Source organism: Thermobia domestica, chromosome 5, assembly GCF_964235325.1.
Source record: "Thermobia domestica chromosome 5, izTheDome1.hap1.1, whole genome shotgun sequence".
Classification (NCBI taxonomy): Eukaryota; Metazoa; Arthropoda; class Insecta; order Zygentoma; family Lepismatidae; genus Thermobia; species Thermobia domestica.
Genome location: NC_137458.1, coordinates 15,766,334 through 15,787,095, shown reverse-complemented (window position 1 = coordinate 15,787,095; position 20,762 = coordinate 15,766,334). Strand labels below are relative to the sequence as shown.

Genomic DNA, 20,762 nt, shown 5'->3' with positions numbered 1-20,762 from the left:
AACAGAAAAATTCAGAGGCTAAAATCTCCATTTAGTTCAAAGAAAGAAAGGGCATTCTTCATATAAATTAATAATAAGACTTGGAAAAAACAGCGCAGGTATGTAAAAATCTTAACTGTAAACAAAATGGATCGAGCGCAAATATTTCATTTGACTACAGTAACACCTTAAAAAATCCATAACATATTACATAGAAGATACCTAGTTCATTATTACGATGTACACAAACAAAAATATACATATATATATATTCTCTTCGAAATAACTCACCATCCACTGAACGGAACCAGTTTTTTTTTTTTGAAAAAATAAATACGCAATTCATAATAATATAGGAAAATTAAGAGACCTTATCAAATCTCATGCACCTTCCATGACCAGAGACTAGAGCATTTATTCTCTTTTGGCCACAGACAACTTAAATCACATGATTTCGTACAAAATTCTTTCATTTTTTTTCCATTTTTTTAAAAAAAAAGTTTCAGGAATAAATAAATACGATTCATGCCATTCACATCCATCCATTCCACCAGATCAACCTGTATTATTTAACGGACGACTGATGCTATTCGGTGTTGTCATGGCATGGATCTCCCACCTGCAACGAAGAACGAGAAAAAATGTTTTATTAACCCTTGGATTCAATTGCTACTGACGATTAGTTTGCTCTCTCACTCAAATAAACGAAGAGGAATAAAATAAATTAGATGATCAATAGACCAAGCTATCAAATGGTACACAACTATTATTACCCGTCTGTTTTTAGAGAATGGCTGTGAAACATACAAAATTATTTAATTCTTATCTTTAGTCATTACTTTTGGGTAACCCTGAACGATGTTAAACACAATGCTTCTTCTTACATAATAGCATAATTAACAAGATTATATTTCTACAGCAAATAAAAGAAAATCATACACATCCGATACAAATTTTACCATACATATCATATTTATTTTAACATACTTTTTTTAAAGAATATTTCTTACGTAAAACGAATTCATTACGCTCTTCTTTTTAGTAAAACACAAAATTTGTATTCTTTCTTTCTTTTTTCTCTCTCTCTCTCTCTCTCTCTCTCTCTCTCTCTCTCTCTCTCTCTCTCACTCACTCACTCACTCACTCTCACTCACTCACTCACTCTCTCTCAATAATAATTTATTGTAGGAAGAAAAATAACTAACATCATTTTCACCCCTACATTCTTGTCTACAAGCTAAGCCAAAAACAAAGCCAGTGAGGACGTCATTGTTTACAGGAGATTTTGTTGCCGAGAACGAAGTACAAATGACAAATATTATTTCGTTGGATTCTGCGTTCCATAAGCTTTCCAATGATGTATCAATCATGACTCTGTGATAATTACGAGGCCACCAGGGCCGCAAACGTTAGACTCTACGATTTCGTTCAAATCCTTGGCGGACGTAGAAAGGTTAATAGAATATAAATAGTCAAGAATACTTACTTGAGATCTTCGGGAAGCCATTGCACATCAAGATCATATTCGATCACTCTGAGAAGACACAACGTCCTTAGGCTCGGTACTGAAAAGACAAAAGCATAGTTAATTATTTCAGACTTGTAACATTGCTTCCAAATTACAATTTAAGACTAATATGCCACTCAGTACTGAACTTCAAACATGAAAAAAATGCTTCGAAGTATTGTTAATTATGTCACTTACTTCAAATTTTACAGGTAATTCCTAAATAATCCTTGAGAACGTTCGGCCATCTCTGGTGCCTTAATAATGAACACATTGGATATAAAACACGAATAAAGGTGTTTCTATTCTTTTCGCTCTTATTTTCTGTTCCTTGAAGAACACTCGGAGAAAAGACGAAAGCTCAAAGTAGAAGGATTACTCAGAAATAAAAAAATTGACTTAAGATAAATGACAAAAATGTAACTGACTTTGTTAAAACTGAAATTAAAAGTACCGATATAAACGCAATGCCATACACGGGTAAGGTGCACTGACTGGCAGTAAAGTTCGGTATCCTTAAAAAAAAATTAAAAAAAAAAAAGTGTTCTTAAGGGTCTTCACTACAGCGAAATTAAACTACCGCTAATTTTAGTGTTTTTCTGTAATATCTTCAAAATAAATAAATAAAAAAATATATATATTCGAAAAGCAGAACCATAGCGAACTAGAGAATACGATTTCGCATGTTATACCTTCACCACAATTCACCTATCTGCTTTTGGTATGCCGCTATTTACAGAATCCGCAAAAAATGTTAAATGTATCTACAGTTGCAAATCGAAAGCAGATAGATGAGTTGTGACAACAGTATCACATCCAAAATAAAATTGTCTAGTGGACTACGTTTTTACTTTTCAAATATATTTATTTGTTTTGAAGATATTACAGGAAAACTCTAAAGTTAGCGGTAGTTTAATTTCGCTGTAGTGAAGACTCTTAACCAATAATCTTATAATTTCAGATATTACCTCCTTACACCCATATATTTTGTGGATCTTTAAGTAAGAGTGTAGAGTAGGAGTACTGCACTCTATAATGCAAAAACATGTAATACATGAAAGCGACGAAAAAATATTGAGATTGTTTCGAAATGTGGATGTGAAGAAGAATGGTTTGTTTATTTATTGAATTTTAGCGTACCTTTTCAGCACCAAGGTTATCTGAGACGTGGATCTACCGTTTAAGATGGAATCCGAACCACCGTACTGCATTCAGTGCTCTCCCACTGGGGAATAGAACCCGTGCACTAGAGGCACACATGCGCGCTAGCCACTAAACTAGCACGGAGAGAAAGAAGAAGAATGGAGTCGAGAGGAGAACGAATGATGAAACATCAGGAATAGAAGACAGAAAAAATGAACAATATTAGATGTACCTAGAAAACGAGGAAGAGAAACTGGTTGGGATATTGGATGAAAAGGATCTGTATCCTGGGGAAGGTACGGTTAAAAAAAAAAAATCATGGAAGGCGCGAAAGACACAAAATTGTCGAGACCAAGACATTAGCTGAAGACATGGTGCGTGGAAACTTCTTCGTTTGCGGCAACTGACCTGCTAGTAATGGCACAATAACTATCTATGATTATTATCATTATTTTCATACCTGAATTTTAAGAAAATTGAGTGAATTCCATATACACTATTCATTAACAGCCTGCCATAGTACAAATAATACAAAATTTTACCATTTTTCTTTCGCTTGCTTATTCATAAGTAAAAGAAGATAATGAAATGCAAATTACCACAATCATAGGTAATGTTATTCTTCAACAGAAAATATGAACCTAAAGAATTTTCAGTGTTGCCATCCATCGAAATTACAGTGTTACCAGAATAACATTTCCCCCAAAAAGCTATACTACATGCAATGTTAACTTGAGAGCCGAATCATAAGCGCATTACTACATGTTGGCGCGTAAATCTTTTCACAGGAAGCCTTTGTATGTGTGTGGTAATCAAATGCAGTTGAATTCGTTCCTCTAGTTGCAGCCTTAACTTAGATTTTGGGGTAAATGTTATTCTGGCAACACTGTAATTTCTATGGATGGCAACACTGAAAATTTATCAGGTTTATATTTTTTGTTGTTGTAGAATAACATTATCTATGGTTGTGTTAAGTTGCATTTCATTATCTCCTTTCACTTACGAAAAACAAGCAAATGAAAAATGGTAAATTTTGTATTATTTTTACTATGTCAGGCTTTTAAGGAGGTTGGTTTACCGAAACTTCTTTATACAAATATATTTACTCTGTCCGTGTTTCCGTCCGTCCGGGACAAAACAAAAAAAAACTCAAGAACTACTTGATGAATCACCACTAATTTCAGTCAGAATATAGAGGGTGAAATGTTAGGAAACGAGGTCGCTGATGAAGGTAATCAAATCGGAAGTGGTAAAAATCAATCATTTTCGGTTGTAACGATCACTATACAGCAAAAACAGTGATAGATAGCGAGAAGCGGTTTACTGAGATCAACTAAGCGTCCCAAGAATCCATTTCATCTCCACCTTTAATTGTTTACTAAAACCGTAAGGGATAGAAATCCACCATAACTTCTGGTTTTCAATATTGATCTACACAGACCACAAATAATAGAAGATAACGAAGAAGCGTTTTATTTTACTCCATGTAGCACAGACTAGAATATACAGACCGCAAACTCAGCGAAAAACTGGAAACTTGGCGACAGTAGCTCCTCTAACACGCGACGACGGAACTAACCGGTCGATCTGACGTCACCTACGTAGAAATTTCGAAAATAACCACAGCCTAGATTTTCGCTCCTTTAGTGGCGTTTGGGGAACAGATTTTTCTGTTGACATACTTCTCGGATCGTAGATATTTTCAAAGTGAACTCTTTAAAAGAAAGAAAAATCTATTAATATATATATATAAAGCTGGAATGAAACATCCAGTCCAGAGACAGTACAAGAAAAAGTGAACATTAGCTTCTGCACTACATCTAACACTTGAGATGCGAAGCAGACGAAAACAATCCGCCGGTTACTACGACAACCAATGACGTCACCTTCCAATACCGATGGCAGTGCCATCTACACACAATGACACTGATCCCGTCCAAGGCGCGCGTTGATTAGTTCTTTCGCTGTACAGACGATCCAAACTGATTTCAATAGCGCATAATATTTGGTCTAGGAATTAATTCGTGCGGTTGGTACGCACACATTGAAGCTGTACTACAAACACAAAATACATAAATACCTTAAGAAAAATATTGTCCATCGCTAGCCACCACTTTCGCCCATCTGTCAGGCAATGTACGGATTCCGTGGCGAAAGAAGTCCTCATCCTTGGAAGCGATCCAGTCAGAGACCCATGTTTCGATATCTTCTGAAGAAGTAAACCGCTGTCCAATCAAATCGTTGTTCATGCAATCGAACAAGTAGTAGTCCGAAGGAGCAACGTCTGGTGAATACGGCGGGTGGGGTAAAACTTCCCATCCGACATTTTCTAAATAGGTTTTGACCGGTTTTGCGACATGTGGGCGAGCGTTATCATGTTGAACAATAAGTTTATCATGTCTGTTCTCCCATTCTGGTCGTGTTCTGGCCAGAGCTTGCTTCAAACGCATTAATTGTCGTCGATAACGTTCTCCATTCATAGTTTCACCCGGTTGCAGCAGCTCATAGTACACCACACCTTTCATATCCCACCATATGCACAGCATAACCTTTGCACAGTGAATATCTCGTTTTGGTTGTGATGGACCTGGTTCACCTGGTTTCACCCAGGCCTTTTTTCGTTTAGGGTTCTCGTAATGGATCCACTTCTCATCACCCGTAATAATTCGATGCAGAAACCCCTTTCTGCTCTGTCGTTGAAGCAGCAATTCGCAAATGGTTTTTCGTCTTTCAACGTCTCTGTCTTTCAATTCATGTGGAACCCAATGTGACATCTTTTGAATCATTCCCATGGCTTTCAAGCGTTTGGAGACTGTTGTTTGATCAACGCCTAATGCTGCTGCAAGTTGTTCCTGCGTTTGACACGAATCCTGCTCGAGCAATGCTGTCAATTCTTCGTCTTGAAATTTTTTCGGCTGTCCAGCTCGCTCTTGGTCTGCCAAGCCGAAATCACCACTTCTAAACCGTGCAAACCACTTCTGACACGTTCGCTCAGCTAGAGCATGGTCACCATACACTTCCACCAAAATACGATGACTTTCAGTCGCACTTTTCTGCATGTTAAAGTAATGCAGCAGGACACCCCGCAAAAACACTTTATCAGGCACAAATTGCGCCATGTTCACTTAACTACAAACCGGTGTTGTTGACGCTTTAATCCACTGCCCTATACTACGAACGATACGCGATGACAGGGGTTTGCAACACATGTGTGGATACACGGAACTGTGTGACGCTCCGTTCGTTGCGCCATCTCTTGTCCACCCGCACGAATTAATTCCTAGACCAAATAGGAAGTTGCTCGTCTGTATGTATTCTAGTCGGTGCCATGTAGCGTTCTACGAGTAGGTACCATCATCTATCTTAACCGTCTATTCAAAGCGGAGCCTTTAAGACGTTCAAATAAAAGAAAGGAAATACATCGGCATTGCTTTCGTCTAGAACAGTGGTTCAGAACCTGGAGGGCGCGCTTCCCGAGGAGGGGGAATGGGAGGGGCATGAAAAATGAGCAAAGAGAGGCGCAAGCTACTGAGAGAAATAAATTGAGAACTTAAGAATAATGCACCACTTGAAATGAGAATTTACAATTCAGCTTTAGCTAACTTCAAAAGACTATGTTTGACATTCTGTCTTTCCTTTTCCTATTCAAGATTTCTACGTTTTTAAAAAACTAAATAATAATTACGCAAATTAAAATTCTTTACAAAATAATCAAAAATTAATACAAAATGTTACTTCGGTGTACAATACGTACTTCAAAACACTTATTAAGAGCAAATTATTACTAGTATTATTATTGAAGATTCGAAAATTCAATGCAGCATCTGAAATCGCAAAATAGGTGGTCAAACAAAAAGCATGTATGACTAACGAAAGGAAAGAAAGAGGAGTGAAATACGCATGGTTTAGGAAGAAGGGCGCCAGGTAAAGAAGATTGGGAACCTCTGGTCTAGAAATTGCAGAAAGTATCATGATTAGGTAGAAATCCGTCAATTTACATCGTACAAGAAAAATGCAACAATTCAGATGAAGATATTTTTCATTTCATAAGACTAGTTACTCTTATATTTTAGAACTAGTTGAATATACCCATGCTTCGCACAGGAGCTCTATCTGGAAGTCAACGCCTGTGGTATCACCATTGATCTCAGCGACCGCGAAAACTATGGATTTGATACTATCGGTCATTTTGGGCTATCTTTTACATGCGACTCCCGGCCCGGGGCCGAATAGCGTGAATTTGGAAGTTAATGCGATCGGAGTTTCACCATTGATTTCAGCGACCGCGAAAACTATGAATTCGACACTAATATCGGTCATTTTCTACTACTTTTACATGTCCCGGTAAACGCCCCCTGAAACCCCCCTGGTTCGAATTTTGACAAAAACGTTTAACTCTGGTCTGGAGCCTGGACCAAGGTAGTCGTGATTAAATTTGGTAACTCTCGGTCAATTTGTCTGGTTCCCAAGCCAGTTCCGGTAAACGCCCCCCCTGGTTCGAAATTTGAAAAAAGAGCTTTGTCTTGATCTGGGGACTGGGCCAAGGCATCCCTGACCAAAATTTAGTAACTCTCGGTCCACTCGTCTGGTCCCCAGGCCGCACACAGACAGACAAGCACACAAACAAACTCTTTATTTTATTTCTATTAGAAGAAATAACATACTTATGTCTCACCTACTAAGCATTGAAATGCGTACCGTCATTTAAAATAAATTAATAAATAAGAATTAACTTACTAAAGTCCAGAACATGAAGATCATTATGATCCATAAGTTTTGAGTCGAATCCATCCGCATGCATATCTTCTATTTCCGGTGGAACATACGGAGCTGGCCCAAGGTAGGGGCTACAAAAGAAAATAACCATGCATCACTAAAACAGCAAGTATTGTTTTATTCGACTGTGTAATACGAACACCAAACAAGCGTCTCACATTTGATATTTTGCACCCGAACCATTTCGATAATTTGAGGGCAATTTCATGCAAACTTCGTTTCTAACTCTGCAAAGCCACTATAAATTTGCCACATTGACTTGATCCCTAGTCTTCTGTTGCAAGCGCTGCTATCGGCTGAAGGAATTCCACTCGCTTTCTCTCGCTTAGCAACAGCTGAACCATTATTGGCTCAACGCGTGGGTGTGTGAGGGTGTGAGCGTTAGTTCGCATTTTTGCCACGGCTCAAGACATTTTGGCAGCACAATAACTATATTACACGAAATATTAGAAACCAAGGCTCAAGAAATGTTTTACTATATAGCCAGAAGTGACTTCCAGTAAAATCTATACCATTGCCAAAGTTGTAACACAGGTTATGGAAATATAGGTGTATCCGTTGATCAAATTCATTTTCTACAAGCAGAATACCCGTTCTTCGCACAGGGAGAATACATTTCATTTTCGACATAAAGGGCACCAAAACTGTCACCAACTAACTTAGGGATCCCAAAAACTATGCATTTGACACTAATTTCGATCATTTTCAATTATTTGTACATGTCACTATTTCCCTTTAGGAGTACTAATGGGAGCTGTATTTCAATGTATTGGACGTGTTCATCTCAGCGACTCCGAAAACTATGGATTCGACACTAATACTTTTGATCATTTTTATATATCTCTCCCAAGTTGCATCTTTAAAGTGAAATGATAAAAACCATTCCAGGCCCGATCATCATCTATGTTGAAAATATGATCAAAATCAAATCAAAATCTTCTGTTCCGACTGGGATGCCATCTGTTAGCTTTTGCTTGATGTTAAGTGTTTTGTCTTTACTAGAAGAAATATCTGCTCGGGATTTTAATCTGTATGTTTTATCTGTATGTTTTAATAATATCCGTATTTCGCCAGAATAAATTATTTGTGTGTCAATATTAAACTTCTGCAGTGAACAGTACAAGTATAATATTTACAAATGATAGTGAAAGAATGTCATTGAAAATTATGATGGATCTTCGTTACCGGTTGCTCAGGGAATATCATTGTAGAAAGTAGTTACATACTCAGATGGTACTGCAACGTACGGAAGTAAATTTAGGTTGTGAAGATGATTTTAGTAGCTGATGAAATGCAGTTGTTGTACACTCAAGAAGAAGAAGAAGAAGAAAAGACGTTTTTTGGATTATGTTGAACTATGAAGTTCCCCAATTTGATGTATTATGGTGTTGTTGATTTAATGTAGGGATTTAATCTCAACATGTCGGGAGTGTTTTAGTAAAGGAAATTGGGTATAAGTACAAATTATAAATTCATTATAAAATTTAAGAAAGGAACGCTAGCAAATCCAGTTATTTCGAGACTGCGGAAAAGTGTGTGCGTGTTTTAGTGTTGTAAATATTAATTACCTGGCTAACATTTACTCACTCATTTTTTTTATTTTTTTATTATTATTTTTTTTTAATAAGAGTATAGTTTCGTGGCGGAAATGTTATGCAAGGGGTACATATATGCAGAAGTGAATAAAGTCAGATTCTAATTGACCGTGTTGTGGCCGTAACGTAATGTAATACTAATATAAGTAAATAAATATAAACACAAATGTTTTATCGACGAGTGAGAGATTCTAGACATTAAGGGCCTTATGCAGAGTCGTTCTGACGCGTGATTAGTGCCGTACTAAAGAGTTCGACTAACATATGTTTCCTGCAGTAATCAGGTCTTTAGTATGACGCTAATCATTCATCAAAACGATTCTGCATAAGGCGGTAAATGTCTTGGCCCAACACCAATGACTATATATAACTATATTGATAAATGACCCCGTGTTATTTTATTTGAGTATAGGACACGGTTAAAGTAAGTACATAAGTAATGATGAGTACGTGTGATATTTCGGCGTCTTGCGATAACTGCATTTGCTGCTGACGAAATTGAACAATTCGGTATATGTTGGGAACGGAAGGTTATTTGGTTGCATTAGGTCAGAAGTTGTAGTGAAGGAAAGTTAGACTTTAGATAGAAATCAACAGCATAATAATGAACTTTCGTAATGGAACAACTGCTTATTGTTCAGATATAGTGTCAAAGTAGTTTCTCGCCAGTATACATACTTCATGAGTCTTCAAAATTACAGTATATGTTTTTTTTTTTTTTAACCCTACTACGTTGTTTATGCGCAACTAAATAATAATATTTCACTAATGCGGATAGTGTTTTTAACTAAAACTGTTTCATAAAAGTTATAATCTACACTTAAGTATTTCTTACTGCCGAACGGCAAGGAACTATTTTACCCCTTTAAGCTCAAACATTATTTCAAGTGGGTGACTTGCGTTTTGTGTGTCTGTCGTGCAGTAGACAGCGTGCTGTATTGTATATGTGTGATGATTTGGTAGGATGCAATTTTCTGTTGTTTTCTGCAATTTCGTTTTCGTACTTTCTTAATCTGTTAAGTGCAAGGAGAAAATCGATAGACACGATATTCAAACTGTTATTATTGACTTCCCACTGCTATAAGATAACACATCGCTCCCTTGACATATATTTCCTCTTACATTCTAGAAACGCGACGCATGTCTGTGACGAGCATGTCTCTGTGAGCTCATTTTGGAATTTTGGCTGTTTTCTTTCCTAAAATGTAGGAATTTTGAATTATTGTTATTATTTTTCCTTCTTATTATTTTCTTGGATTGAAGTCAGTGCTTTACTATTTTCCTGCCTTTTTTTTTTTTTTTTTTTTAAAGAATATTTCAAACTTAAGCAGGCAAACCACCCCTCCGATGTAATCGGCCGTAACCGACATGGACGTTTCTGGCAGATTACAGCGACTAGGGCGCGGGGAAACTAAGGATGGCGCCTAGGATGTTTTCTCTTGGTTTTCCATGCTAGGACACAGCAATTCCAGCGGTCATGTCAGGACATTTCAATCTGCCCAATATTTGGAGGTGGTATTCTTTCGGAGTTTATGAAGTAGTTTGGAAATTCAACAAACGTTTAAACGCTTGTTTTTGTTAGCGTGGGAAACGAACAGTGTTCATTTCTTACTTCTTCTTTAACTCTAAAACTTATGCATCTTTTGAGGATTAATGAGAGCTACGAGTTGGGAAATTGTCTAAACTTATACTAGCAATATTTTTCGAATAGGGGGAAAATATATATTTGACATTTAAAACAGTTGCAAAGTTTAAAAAAAAAAAAAAAAAAAAAAAAAACGATTCGCAGTTTACGTTTACCTTTAACTAACTAACTTCGCCTGAATTTCATTCGACACTTTACTCTTTCTTGTTCTACCTATCTCTTTATTTTAATATCCCCCCTCCACTCCCCCATTTCCCCCAAACGTTAATATATCGACATAAAAGTTTGAGCGCCAATTCGTAGTGGTCGTTAACATCTTTTTAGCTGATTGTATGTTGGTTTGTAGTGTACACAGATTATATACACTCAGTGATTACGTTTCGGTCCTATCTGCTACCTTCTTCGGTCATATTTCTGGATTGTGGAGAGTTGGGTTATTCAGTGGCAGATTTAACATTTCAATACACGTGATTTTTTTTTTCTTTCCGGTTTCTTGCGACATAACTGACATCATATTTCCTCGTTGAGCTGAATGCAAATACATTCTGTATAGGAAGAATCATCACAATATATCTCCTGGTTTTCTTATCTCTCGTCCTATTTGTTACAGTTGTTGATACATTTGAATGTGTTTAGAGAAAATTATACTAATACTTTTTTTTTTTTTTTTTTTTTTTTTTTTTTTACTCAATTACCTATTAATAAAGTAGCCTTGTTTTAATAATTTTATTCACCCTAAGTCATTTTGTAAGGTATATATTAAAGGAAAGCTTCCCAGCACCGAAGGGCATTCTATATAATATGTCGTATGTAATGGGGACCGTAATGTGTGAAAAGGGTTGAAAAGTAAAACTGAATTGTGATATGTTATATGATTACACGCAATTATAATGTTACGATGAAACATATAATTAATCACTATAAAATGTTTGAAATAAGTAAAGAAATGTAAAGTTAGCCCTGTACTTTTCGATTTTACATGATTTACGTCGAGTCCCTACCTACCAGTAGATTGTTCGAATTGCCATTCGGGGTGCTAGCCATATTTTGTTTGAATTTATATATATATATGTTTGCTGATTTTAATACCATTCATAGTACGATATTTGTTTATATGTAACATTCAATACCGTTAAAATTTGTAAATTTGGGTGAAGAGACATAGTTACGCATCAACTTCTCAGTGAAACAGTGATTTCAAAATCAGTGGTGGCAAGTGATATAGTAAAAGTCTACACCAAGCACTCAGAAATATCAAATTATATCTTTCCAACTTTGTGAAATCAAAGTTAAGAAGCTGTCCCAAAATATATATATAAAAATCTTAATCTAAGAAGTCTTTGCGATTGTTATATTAAGTGGAACTACTAAAAGTGTTAGTTCATGAAATTATAATGGATCAATACATATCTCCACGAGCATCATCAATTAAAAAGAAAAGAAAATATCACCATGCAGTTTTCTAGAAATGTTTATTAATTCATAGACTACAATCGACCACTTGAAAGTTCCTCATATTTTATATATATATATATATGAAAGTGTGTTGTGTACTCTTAGAGAAATTTTAAACTACAATCTAATCGAGATAGGACTCAATATAGATTTTTTTAATCAAACGATTTAAGATTTAATTGGATGTGAGCGAAGAGACTCAAAGTTCCATAACTTCTGTAATTTCTTCAAAGATTTTGTTTTTTTATTATTATTATTATTATTATTATTATTATTATTATTATTATTATTATTATTATTATTATTATTTTATTTATATATTTTTTGTGTTACTTCGCTAATTTAAAACTTTCTTTCAAGTATCTCAAAGAACGTGATTTACTGTTGGACGTTTTATTATCAACCATCCCTCGAATAGAATCGATCGTAATGCCACACTATTAGTGCAGCTAAGAAACAAATTTTGTTTTCTAGACATGCTTATTAAAACTTCACATACTCGAACGCTATGAAACTTCCTAAAATGTGTAATATAGCAGGGTGTCTACTAAAATTCCAAAATGAAATTTCGTGACCTTTTCCTTCCCAAACCATAACATTTGGTAACATTCTCAAGAGCAAATTTGGATGCGAATTGCGCCGAATTTTCATGCATGCGATAGAAGTGTGGTTTGTTTGCGATTTGGTAGCATCCGGCAACACTGCTATTCATTGAATCAAAACGGGAGCACTACTAGAATCTGCCGTAGAAATGACAATTCAGTTCGTGATGAACAGCAATGTTGCCGGGTGCATATAAGTAAAAGTTTTATATGATAATTTCAAAGTTTCTTTTTCATTGTTTTCAGGAATTGCATAATGTAGACAGATCCTTAACACACCTTCTGATGCACTGAAACATCAGCACTGTTGCCAATTCAGAATGTTAATTTATGAAAACCACGTTTTCCCTAGTAACCCCTTACAGAGGCCTCATCCGATTAGTTATAGGTGAAAATGAAAAATTCTTTTTTCCATTCCATAGTTTCCAACTATACAAACTGGCAATTAATGACAGAACATCTATACGTATGAGTTACGAGTCAATTTACGTGTCTTGTAAAAAAAATGATTTACACCTCCGGTTACATCTGGCAACACTGTGTACTTCAATCGTTGCTTCCTAGTTTAAAAATATATACATGAACAAGGTTTCATTTTGGTATAACCATTATTTGTGTACCACTTCCGGTTCAAAAGTTCTACTATCCCAAACTCCGGGTTGCATTATATATTGGACACCCTGTAGATTCTCTTGTGGCAAAATTTAGAACTTTACAGAACTCAAAGTGGGCCATAATGTACTTCGTTTAATCAACTGAAAAAATACTATGCTGTGACTACAATGTCACCACCAAATACACTAGCTTCAGTTTTCCAAATTATTCACACCAACCAGTATATTATAGAATATTATGTTAATTTCATATTTTAACACGAAACACTTGACAAATGTGTCTCCATGAAATTTAACTAATATGGGAAATGCCCCAAAACAACAGAGAAAGGAACCTGTGTTCAACATATCAACTAGAAAGAGCTAAGACTCGGACAGGCCATAACCTTGAAATAAAACATATATTCAAAGCAATATTGGAAGCACGAAGAAAACATCGAAATATATATATATCCAAAGAATTACTCACCTTTGTGGCATAATAGGAACAGAAAAGTTTCAGGTTTATTCAATAAGTTATTTTGGTGGTGTAATATTACGTATAGGTGTGGCTTATTTTACTAATGGCGTTTTAATAACAGCATCAAGAAGTAATCTCCTTTGTGTAAAAATGTATTTATTGAAAGAGTTGGACTGGGTGTGTCGACAGCGAGGTCTTTTGCACTCTTTTGTGGCATTGTAAATAGGAAATAAAAAAATAATAAAAGCATATTTTCCCACGAAAAATATGAAAAATGCTCTCACAAAACAGTCAGGACTTGAGCATGTTGTAGAAAGGAGAAAACTTTGAGGATCATCTGGGCATCGTCAAACAAAGTAGGCATATCAGCTGGTAGTCCAAGATGAGCCCGCTCAGGAGCAAGAGACACTCCAGAAGATGGCGGATAGTGAGTAATGCACCACAAAAAACACAGGAAGGCGAATTCTGCCCGCGCAACAGATAGCCGTGGGTCAGATGGTTCCGTTGTGTAACAACTTCATTTCAATATCAAGATACTTGAACTCGAAAAAGGTAACAAACATTACTAGTTAAAGTCATTTAAAATAAGCGTAGAAGAAACGCATTTGATGAGTAAACCTAGCCTTTTCTTTTAACACATTGTTTCACTAACATCAACGAAATAAGGATCAGTCATATACTTAAGAAAAAGCCATAGGAAAAATTGTACCTTGTTCCTCCAAACAAGAAAACTTTGTCTCCAACAACACAACAAGACTGTCGTCTTCTTTTGCACGGTCCTCTTCCATGGACTTCGATGAGGGACCAATTGTTCGACTCTGGAAAAAAGACACGTAAATATTAAACTTTTATCATTAATAAGGTTCGGTATATTATGTTTAAGGTTAGTGCAAAGGGACAAGTTTCACCGATAGATGTCACTACGGTCTTCGTAGCTCTCTCATGTATTTTTTACCTTTTACGAAAATTTACAATTTCTCTTACAAGTTTCAACCTGGAGACTTCAAATTTTTAGAGAGGGAACTTCATAACCTATCGAAGGCAACAATCCGTTCGATTTTTCATTTAGAATTTTCTTCATTGTTGAAACAGTTCCATTGTTAAAGGTTTGGATATCCATCTCAACAATGAAGAAAATTCTAAATAAAGAATTAGCACGAATTGTTGCCTTCAATAGGTTATGAAGTTCCTTCTCTAAAAATTTGAAGTCTGTACGTTGAAATTTGTAAGAGAAATCGTGTATTTTTGTGAAAGGTAAAAAATACATGAGAGAGATACGAAGACTCTAATGACACCTATCGGCAAAACTTGTTTCTTTAAACCTTAAAGGTATTTGGTAAACCTATATTTATATATGGTATGTCTATATTTATCAAATTATATCTTTCAGCTAGAAGTAAGAGGAGAGAAAATTGAACAGGTGACTAGTTCTCGATATCTGGGTAGTATTATCAGTGCTGACATGAAGTGCGAACGTGAAATAAAAGCAAGGAGAGGAATGACGAAAGAAGCCTTTAGGAGGAAGAAGTAAGTGACTGTAACAGTTTTGAAGACTTAAATGAAATTGAAGATAACGCCAAAATTCAAACCTGAATTAAAACATAGACCTAATTAACTAGTGTAATCAACTTTGCTTTACTACCAATCTCAGTCATCTACAAACATGATATAAGAATTGAAATAAAAACATCTCTGCTAAATTTAGCCATAAAAATATAACGTTAATAGTTGGTATTTACCAGCACCCGATCTGTGTATTAAAAGATACAGAAATTGTCTGTGTATCTAGGATTGATATTGAGCTTTCATAGAGCAAACATGGTAAAAGTGGCGATAATTTTCTTATAGGTACAGATTCAGCGTCACATAAGTAGGTTCGACCTATTGCTCCAGAGCCCTTCAGTAACCAACAGTGTCAGGGCGAAAGTTCGTACTTTTGTGAGAACACGATCAAGTGTGAATGCCTGTATGATGCTTCATGGAGGTGCTACATCGCACATATTGCGGAAATTGAACTGTCGCACTTCATATTTTGTACTGAGTGACATTACCTCAGTTTACTCGGCACTTTTCACATGTACACTCATGTCCAAAATTATTGTCGCATATCTATAAATATGTTGTTCTAGGAATATGATTTGATAACGAATTCGCCCAGTATTTCTTATAATGTTAGTTTGTATACAATCGGCAAAGATATGTATGTGGCAAATTTCATGTCAAAAGAGCAGTAAATACGAACAATAAAACGAAAATAAAATTTTCTTGTCCAGTTAGCAACATTTTGTTTTACTCATTCTAATTTTCATATTTATAATTCATTTCCTACTATATTTACCACAAATATACAGTTCCCAATTATACACAAAGTATCAGTATTAATAGTACTCTGCAAAGTCATTATCAAATTATATTCTTACAAGAAGACAGTTATAGACATGCGACAATAATTTTGGACATAAGTGCACATACAAGCTTCAAAATTCAAAAATATTGCTCAAATTATTCGCTACTGGCAACACATTGCAAGGAGCGGCAGACAAAAAGGGAGCAAATATAATATGTCAAGATTTATCATCATCACTCAAGAATCAAATGCATGGACAATGAATTCTTTTAATGCATCGAAATCTTTCGGTTGTGAGAAGAAGAAGATATTCTTCAAATTCCCCGCAAATTCTTCCTTGGAGTTCGGCTATATCTTTGCCATCTTAGTACTGTAACTGGAGCATGTGTTCAGTCATTACAGCCTATGACTTGCATTTGCTCGAACAAAGCCCACAAATTCACCTGCACACAAAAGAAACAAGGATACAGAGTTTGTGCTTGGCCATGAATTTTGATACAGTGGACCAGTCCTAACCTCAAACCAATCACTTATAACGAAACGAATTAAATTAACTATCATTTCGACATTATGACTGACTTAAGAACCACTCAGTATATTATTTTATAATTTACAATTATTTGATCACAAATCTTTTAGTGCATGCTGAAAACTTCACGGTTAAGAGCCTACCTTACTAAAAATAATACAAAATTTACCATTTTCTTTTGCTTGTTTATTTATAAGTGAAAGGAGATAACAAAGTGCAACTTACCACAATCATAGATAATGTTATTCTACAACAGAAAATATGAACTTCAAGCATGTTCAGTGTTGACATCCATAGAAATTACAGTGTTGCCAGAATAACAATTCCCCTCAAATCTAAGTTAAGGCAGCGACTAGAGGAACAAACTCAACTGCATTTGATTACGTATCATGTTGTTTTGGTTTGCTGTGAACTACTTTTTAAATAGCATTATTATTTAATTTTAATAACTATATGATAAAACTATTTTGTTTATTACAAACCAAATAAAACTATTATTTAAAAAGTAGTTCACAGCAAACGTAATCAAATGCAGTTGAGTTTGTTCCTCTAGTCGCTGCCTTAACTTAGATTTTAGGGGAATTGTTATTCTGGCAACACTGTAATTTCTATGGATGGCAACACTGAACATTCTTCAAGTTCATGTTTTCTGTTGTAGAATAATATTATCTATGATTGTGATAAGTTGCATTTTGTCATCATCTTTCACTTATGAATAAACAAGCAAAAGAAAAATGGTAAATTTTGTATTATTTTTAGTAAGGCAGGCTCTTAACGGGTAAACACAAAATACAACTATGGCTATAGTAACTGGTTAAACTGCAGTAAGTTAATGCTTTCCTAGTTAAAACAAATAAATGGATATATACCGGGTGCACCATTTATAATGTCCCACCTTTATAACAGAGAAACCAAGAGAGAGAGAGGTACGAAACTTTGCACAAAGCAACTACAGGAGGGGAGACATCTATCCATATATTGGAAAATATCACCAGGTGAACAGTGTTGCCAACCCAATATAAAGTTATGATTTTTTAAATTGAATGACCTAAACTTAATTTCATAATTCGAATCAGCAATGAAAACAAAGACGAAAGAGATGACACTCGCAGATCAGTGTTGCATACTTTTTGAGAAATAACGTTAAACATGCGTCAAATTTAAATGGCTTTAACACACACAAGGATTGAAGTAGAAACTATTTGTGCACATTAAATGAAATACTGGGAAGAACTCTTTAAAATGACTTCACGTTTAGAAGGATCAGTTAAACAGTGTTGCCACAATAGAAGAGAGAAAAGTTGAATTTGGAAATAGTGCAATAACTTGGAAAAGGTCCCTAGCACAGTATGGTTTAAAATACATAGAGCAAATCAGTATGTCATAAGGAGCATTTTCACGTTTATTTGAGATCGATAAGTCAAGTACTAACCGAGATATTCGGTACTTTGTAAAAGCTGAGAATTTTGTGCTGTACAAGATGGTAACGCTGTTCTAAAATTCCCTTTTTTCCCTCAGCGTTGGAGAAATCGTGAAAAAATGATTAAAACGAGATAAAACATTAATGAATGGACATACAATAAAATAAAACCCATTTGAGTTTTTGGAGGGACGAATTAAACGTAATTTGGATATAAATTGTTCTTGAGTTAGTAATACGAATTCACGTTTCAACAAGATGGTAGAAATACGTTTACGAGAGTCACCTAATAGCAATTTCGTGCAGTGAATATATTTATTTTCGTGCAACTTTAGGGGAGTAATATCGAAACAATGCAATATTATCTGCAAATATTACCGACTTGTTACCATTTCTTTTTAAAACACGAATGAATGAAATAAGTAACAGTTTGTTGCAATTGAAGCAATACAAAGGATGGTTTGAAAGCACAATCTCTTTGGCTGTGTTGTAGCTGGTGGGTGTAACCAAGATAATTACTCACTTCCTTCGTTTGCACGTCTAAGGGGATCATTCGGAAGCAGTGTTCAAGAAATTGTACATACAAGAAATGCAAGAAGTCATTATAACTGCTATGCCGATGATCACTAACAAAATATTAAATATTGCTTTGCATTGACGCAATCCATATAGGAATTATTCCATAAAATTTCTCACATTACCCATTAGGTCACGAAACAAATTTCTTTGTGTGGTATACATTGTACATATGAACTCTCAATGGAACTTAAAATTTTAGTCATTGGGCCTAACTGAGAATTGTTTTTATTTATTATTATTTTGCTACCATATCATAAATATCTGCAAAGGTTAGATGTATGAATTGTAGCCTATATGCCCCAATCAAATAGGCATTTTTCTGGCAATACATAATTATATGTACCATAAAATTCGTGTATTTTTTAAAATTTCTACTTGTTAACTGCCGCCAACTTGTCAAACTGCACGTTATCTTCTGTATTTGTCAGTTCATTTATTGAATGTGTAGTTACAATTCAACAAATAACTTTGAAACGAGCGACTGCCTTTCATGTGAAGCTCGATATAATGTTTTAAGCACATATTTAGGAATATTTCTCGTGCACCTTTACTTTTGACAAACCATTCGAAATAATTGTTCAAAAACTTACAATTCTTTTACAAATTACTTCTTATTGTTTACTAAATTATTTGCGCTGGCCAGCATGGAAACATGTCGATTGGCATAGTTAAATTTCAAGGGGACCATCATAATCATTTGATAAAAAATTAAAATTCTTCTAGGATTTGCGTGTAAATACGTCGTCCAGATGTACGCATAAAAACTGCAATGCAAAAAACAAGAAACAACCTGTGCTAGTAGGCCACTAAAAAGCACGAATCCTACCTAACTGAGTCACGGCAGAGCGATGCTGGAGGGCGTGAGCTCTAGAGAGGGGGTGCGTCAGCGAAGGTTGGTATATGCAAAAATGAGAATAGTGAAAACGAGTGGATTTTGGCAATGATATGAGTTTCAATAATACTTGTCACGGTTTCATACTTATAGCGTTCCACTTGTAAACATAAAGTACAACTTTTGTACACTGTGCACAAATAGAGCACCAGTGGAAAATAGTTTCTAATACAACCATCATTTATATGCACTCACTTATTTCATCCGTAGTAAAGTACTCGTAAGGATTTTACACTATACTCGGCGTCACTCGAATTAGCGTGTGGCATCAACCAATAAACTCACAGTGCCCTGTTACTAAACCTTCAGGGAGGAATGCAATCATTCATAATTAATTTTGTTCGTATTTGTAGACAATTATGAATTATTAGGTTCCTCCCTAAAGGTATAGTAACAGCGCACTGCGAGCTTGTTGGCTGATGCCACACGCCAATTCGAGGGGCTCGAACTATAGTAACCTACACTTGTAAACATAAAATACAGGTGTCTTACTTTGTATTTGACTCTATCGCTTGCAGAAAATTGTTCTTTATGTCTTTTCATGCGAAGTACGGAATTTTACCTGTAAATGTTTCAAAATTTTGTGCGCCAAAAGTAAACCAGCACCATATATACTATAAATTCAAAGCTAAATAAATCGATCAAAATGGAAGTAGTAAGACTGACGTAATGTACTATACACAGGCCCACGCACGACAATACTTGATATGTTTAACTTTTGTAATATAGTGCTGATGGGGTTTACTAAAAACTTAGGTGTTTTTTCTTTCTTTTCGTCCTTGAACATAAAATATGAGTTAGGATACGTAGGTTGGCTTTGGTTAGTTTAGTTTAATATATATTTGGTAAACTCCTATGATACTGCAGGAAACGTAAAAATTTGTGAATTGTGCATTAGGCCTAATATCACAAAAATCACAGCTTCAAGTTTTCTCTTACATACACAGCTGCTTGGTCGTAATTAATGAATGTCTTAAAACGTTTTATACGGCTTCATTCTGCAGTATATTGTGTTAACGAAATGTTAGTTTGGCTTTTTTTTTTTTTTTTTTTTTGCGATACTCGGTATGCAATTATAATTATTTATTGCATTATCTGAGTTCGTTTGCGATCCGCAAATTTTACGAACATTATTACAAACTTACACTCATATACTGTTATTTAGCGTGGCACATAAACTGTTATTTGTTATAGTACCAATAGTTTCTAATGTTTGTAT

The 20,762-nt window shown here is 35.2% G+C and overlaps 1 protein-coding gene across 1 annotated transcript in view; it reads right to left on the bottom strand.

Annotated features, from left to right (window-relative positions):
• Positions 1–374: 374 nt before the first annotated feature.
• The window catches only part of LOC145685735 (kelch domain-containing protein 3), a 52,845-nt gene continuing 32,457 nt past the window's right edge, over positions 375–20,762 (bottom strand). The window contains exons 7-10 of the mRNA XM_081758229.1: positions 14,486–14,594; positions 7,367–7,476; positions 1,466–1,544; positions 375–598 (exon numbers count right to left, since the gene is read on the bottom strand). Of these exons, the coding sequence (XP_081614355.1) occupies positions 535–598; positions 1,466–1,544; positions 7,367–7,476; positions 14,486–14,594 (362 nt within the window). The 3' untranslated portion in view covers positions 375–534. The remainder of the gene's footprint in view (positions 599–1,465; positions 1,545–7,366; positions 7,477–14,485; positions 14,595–20,762) is intronic.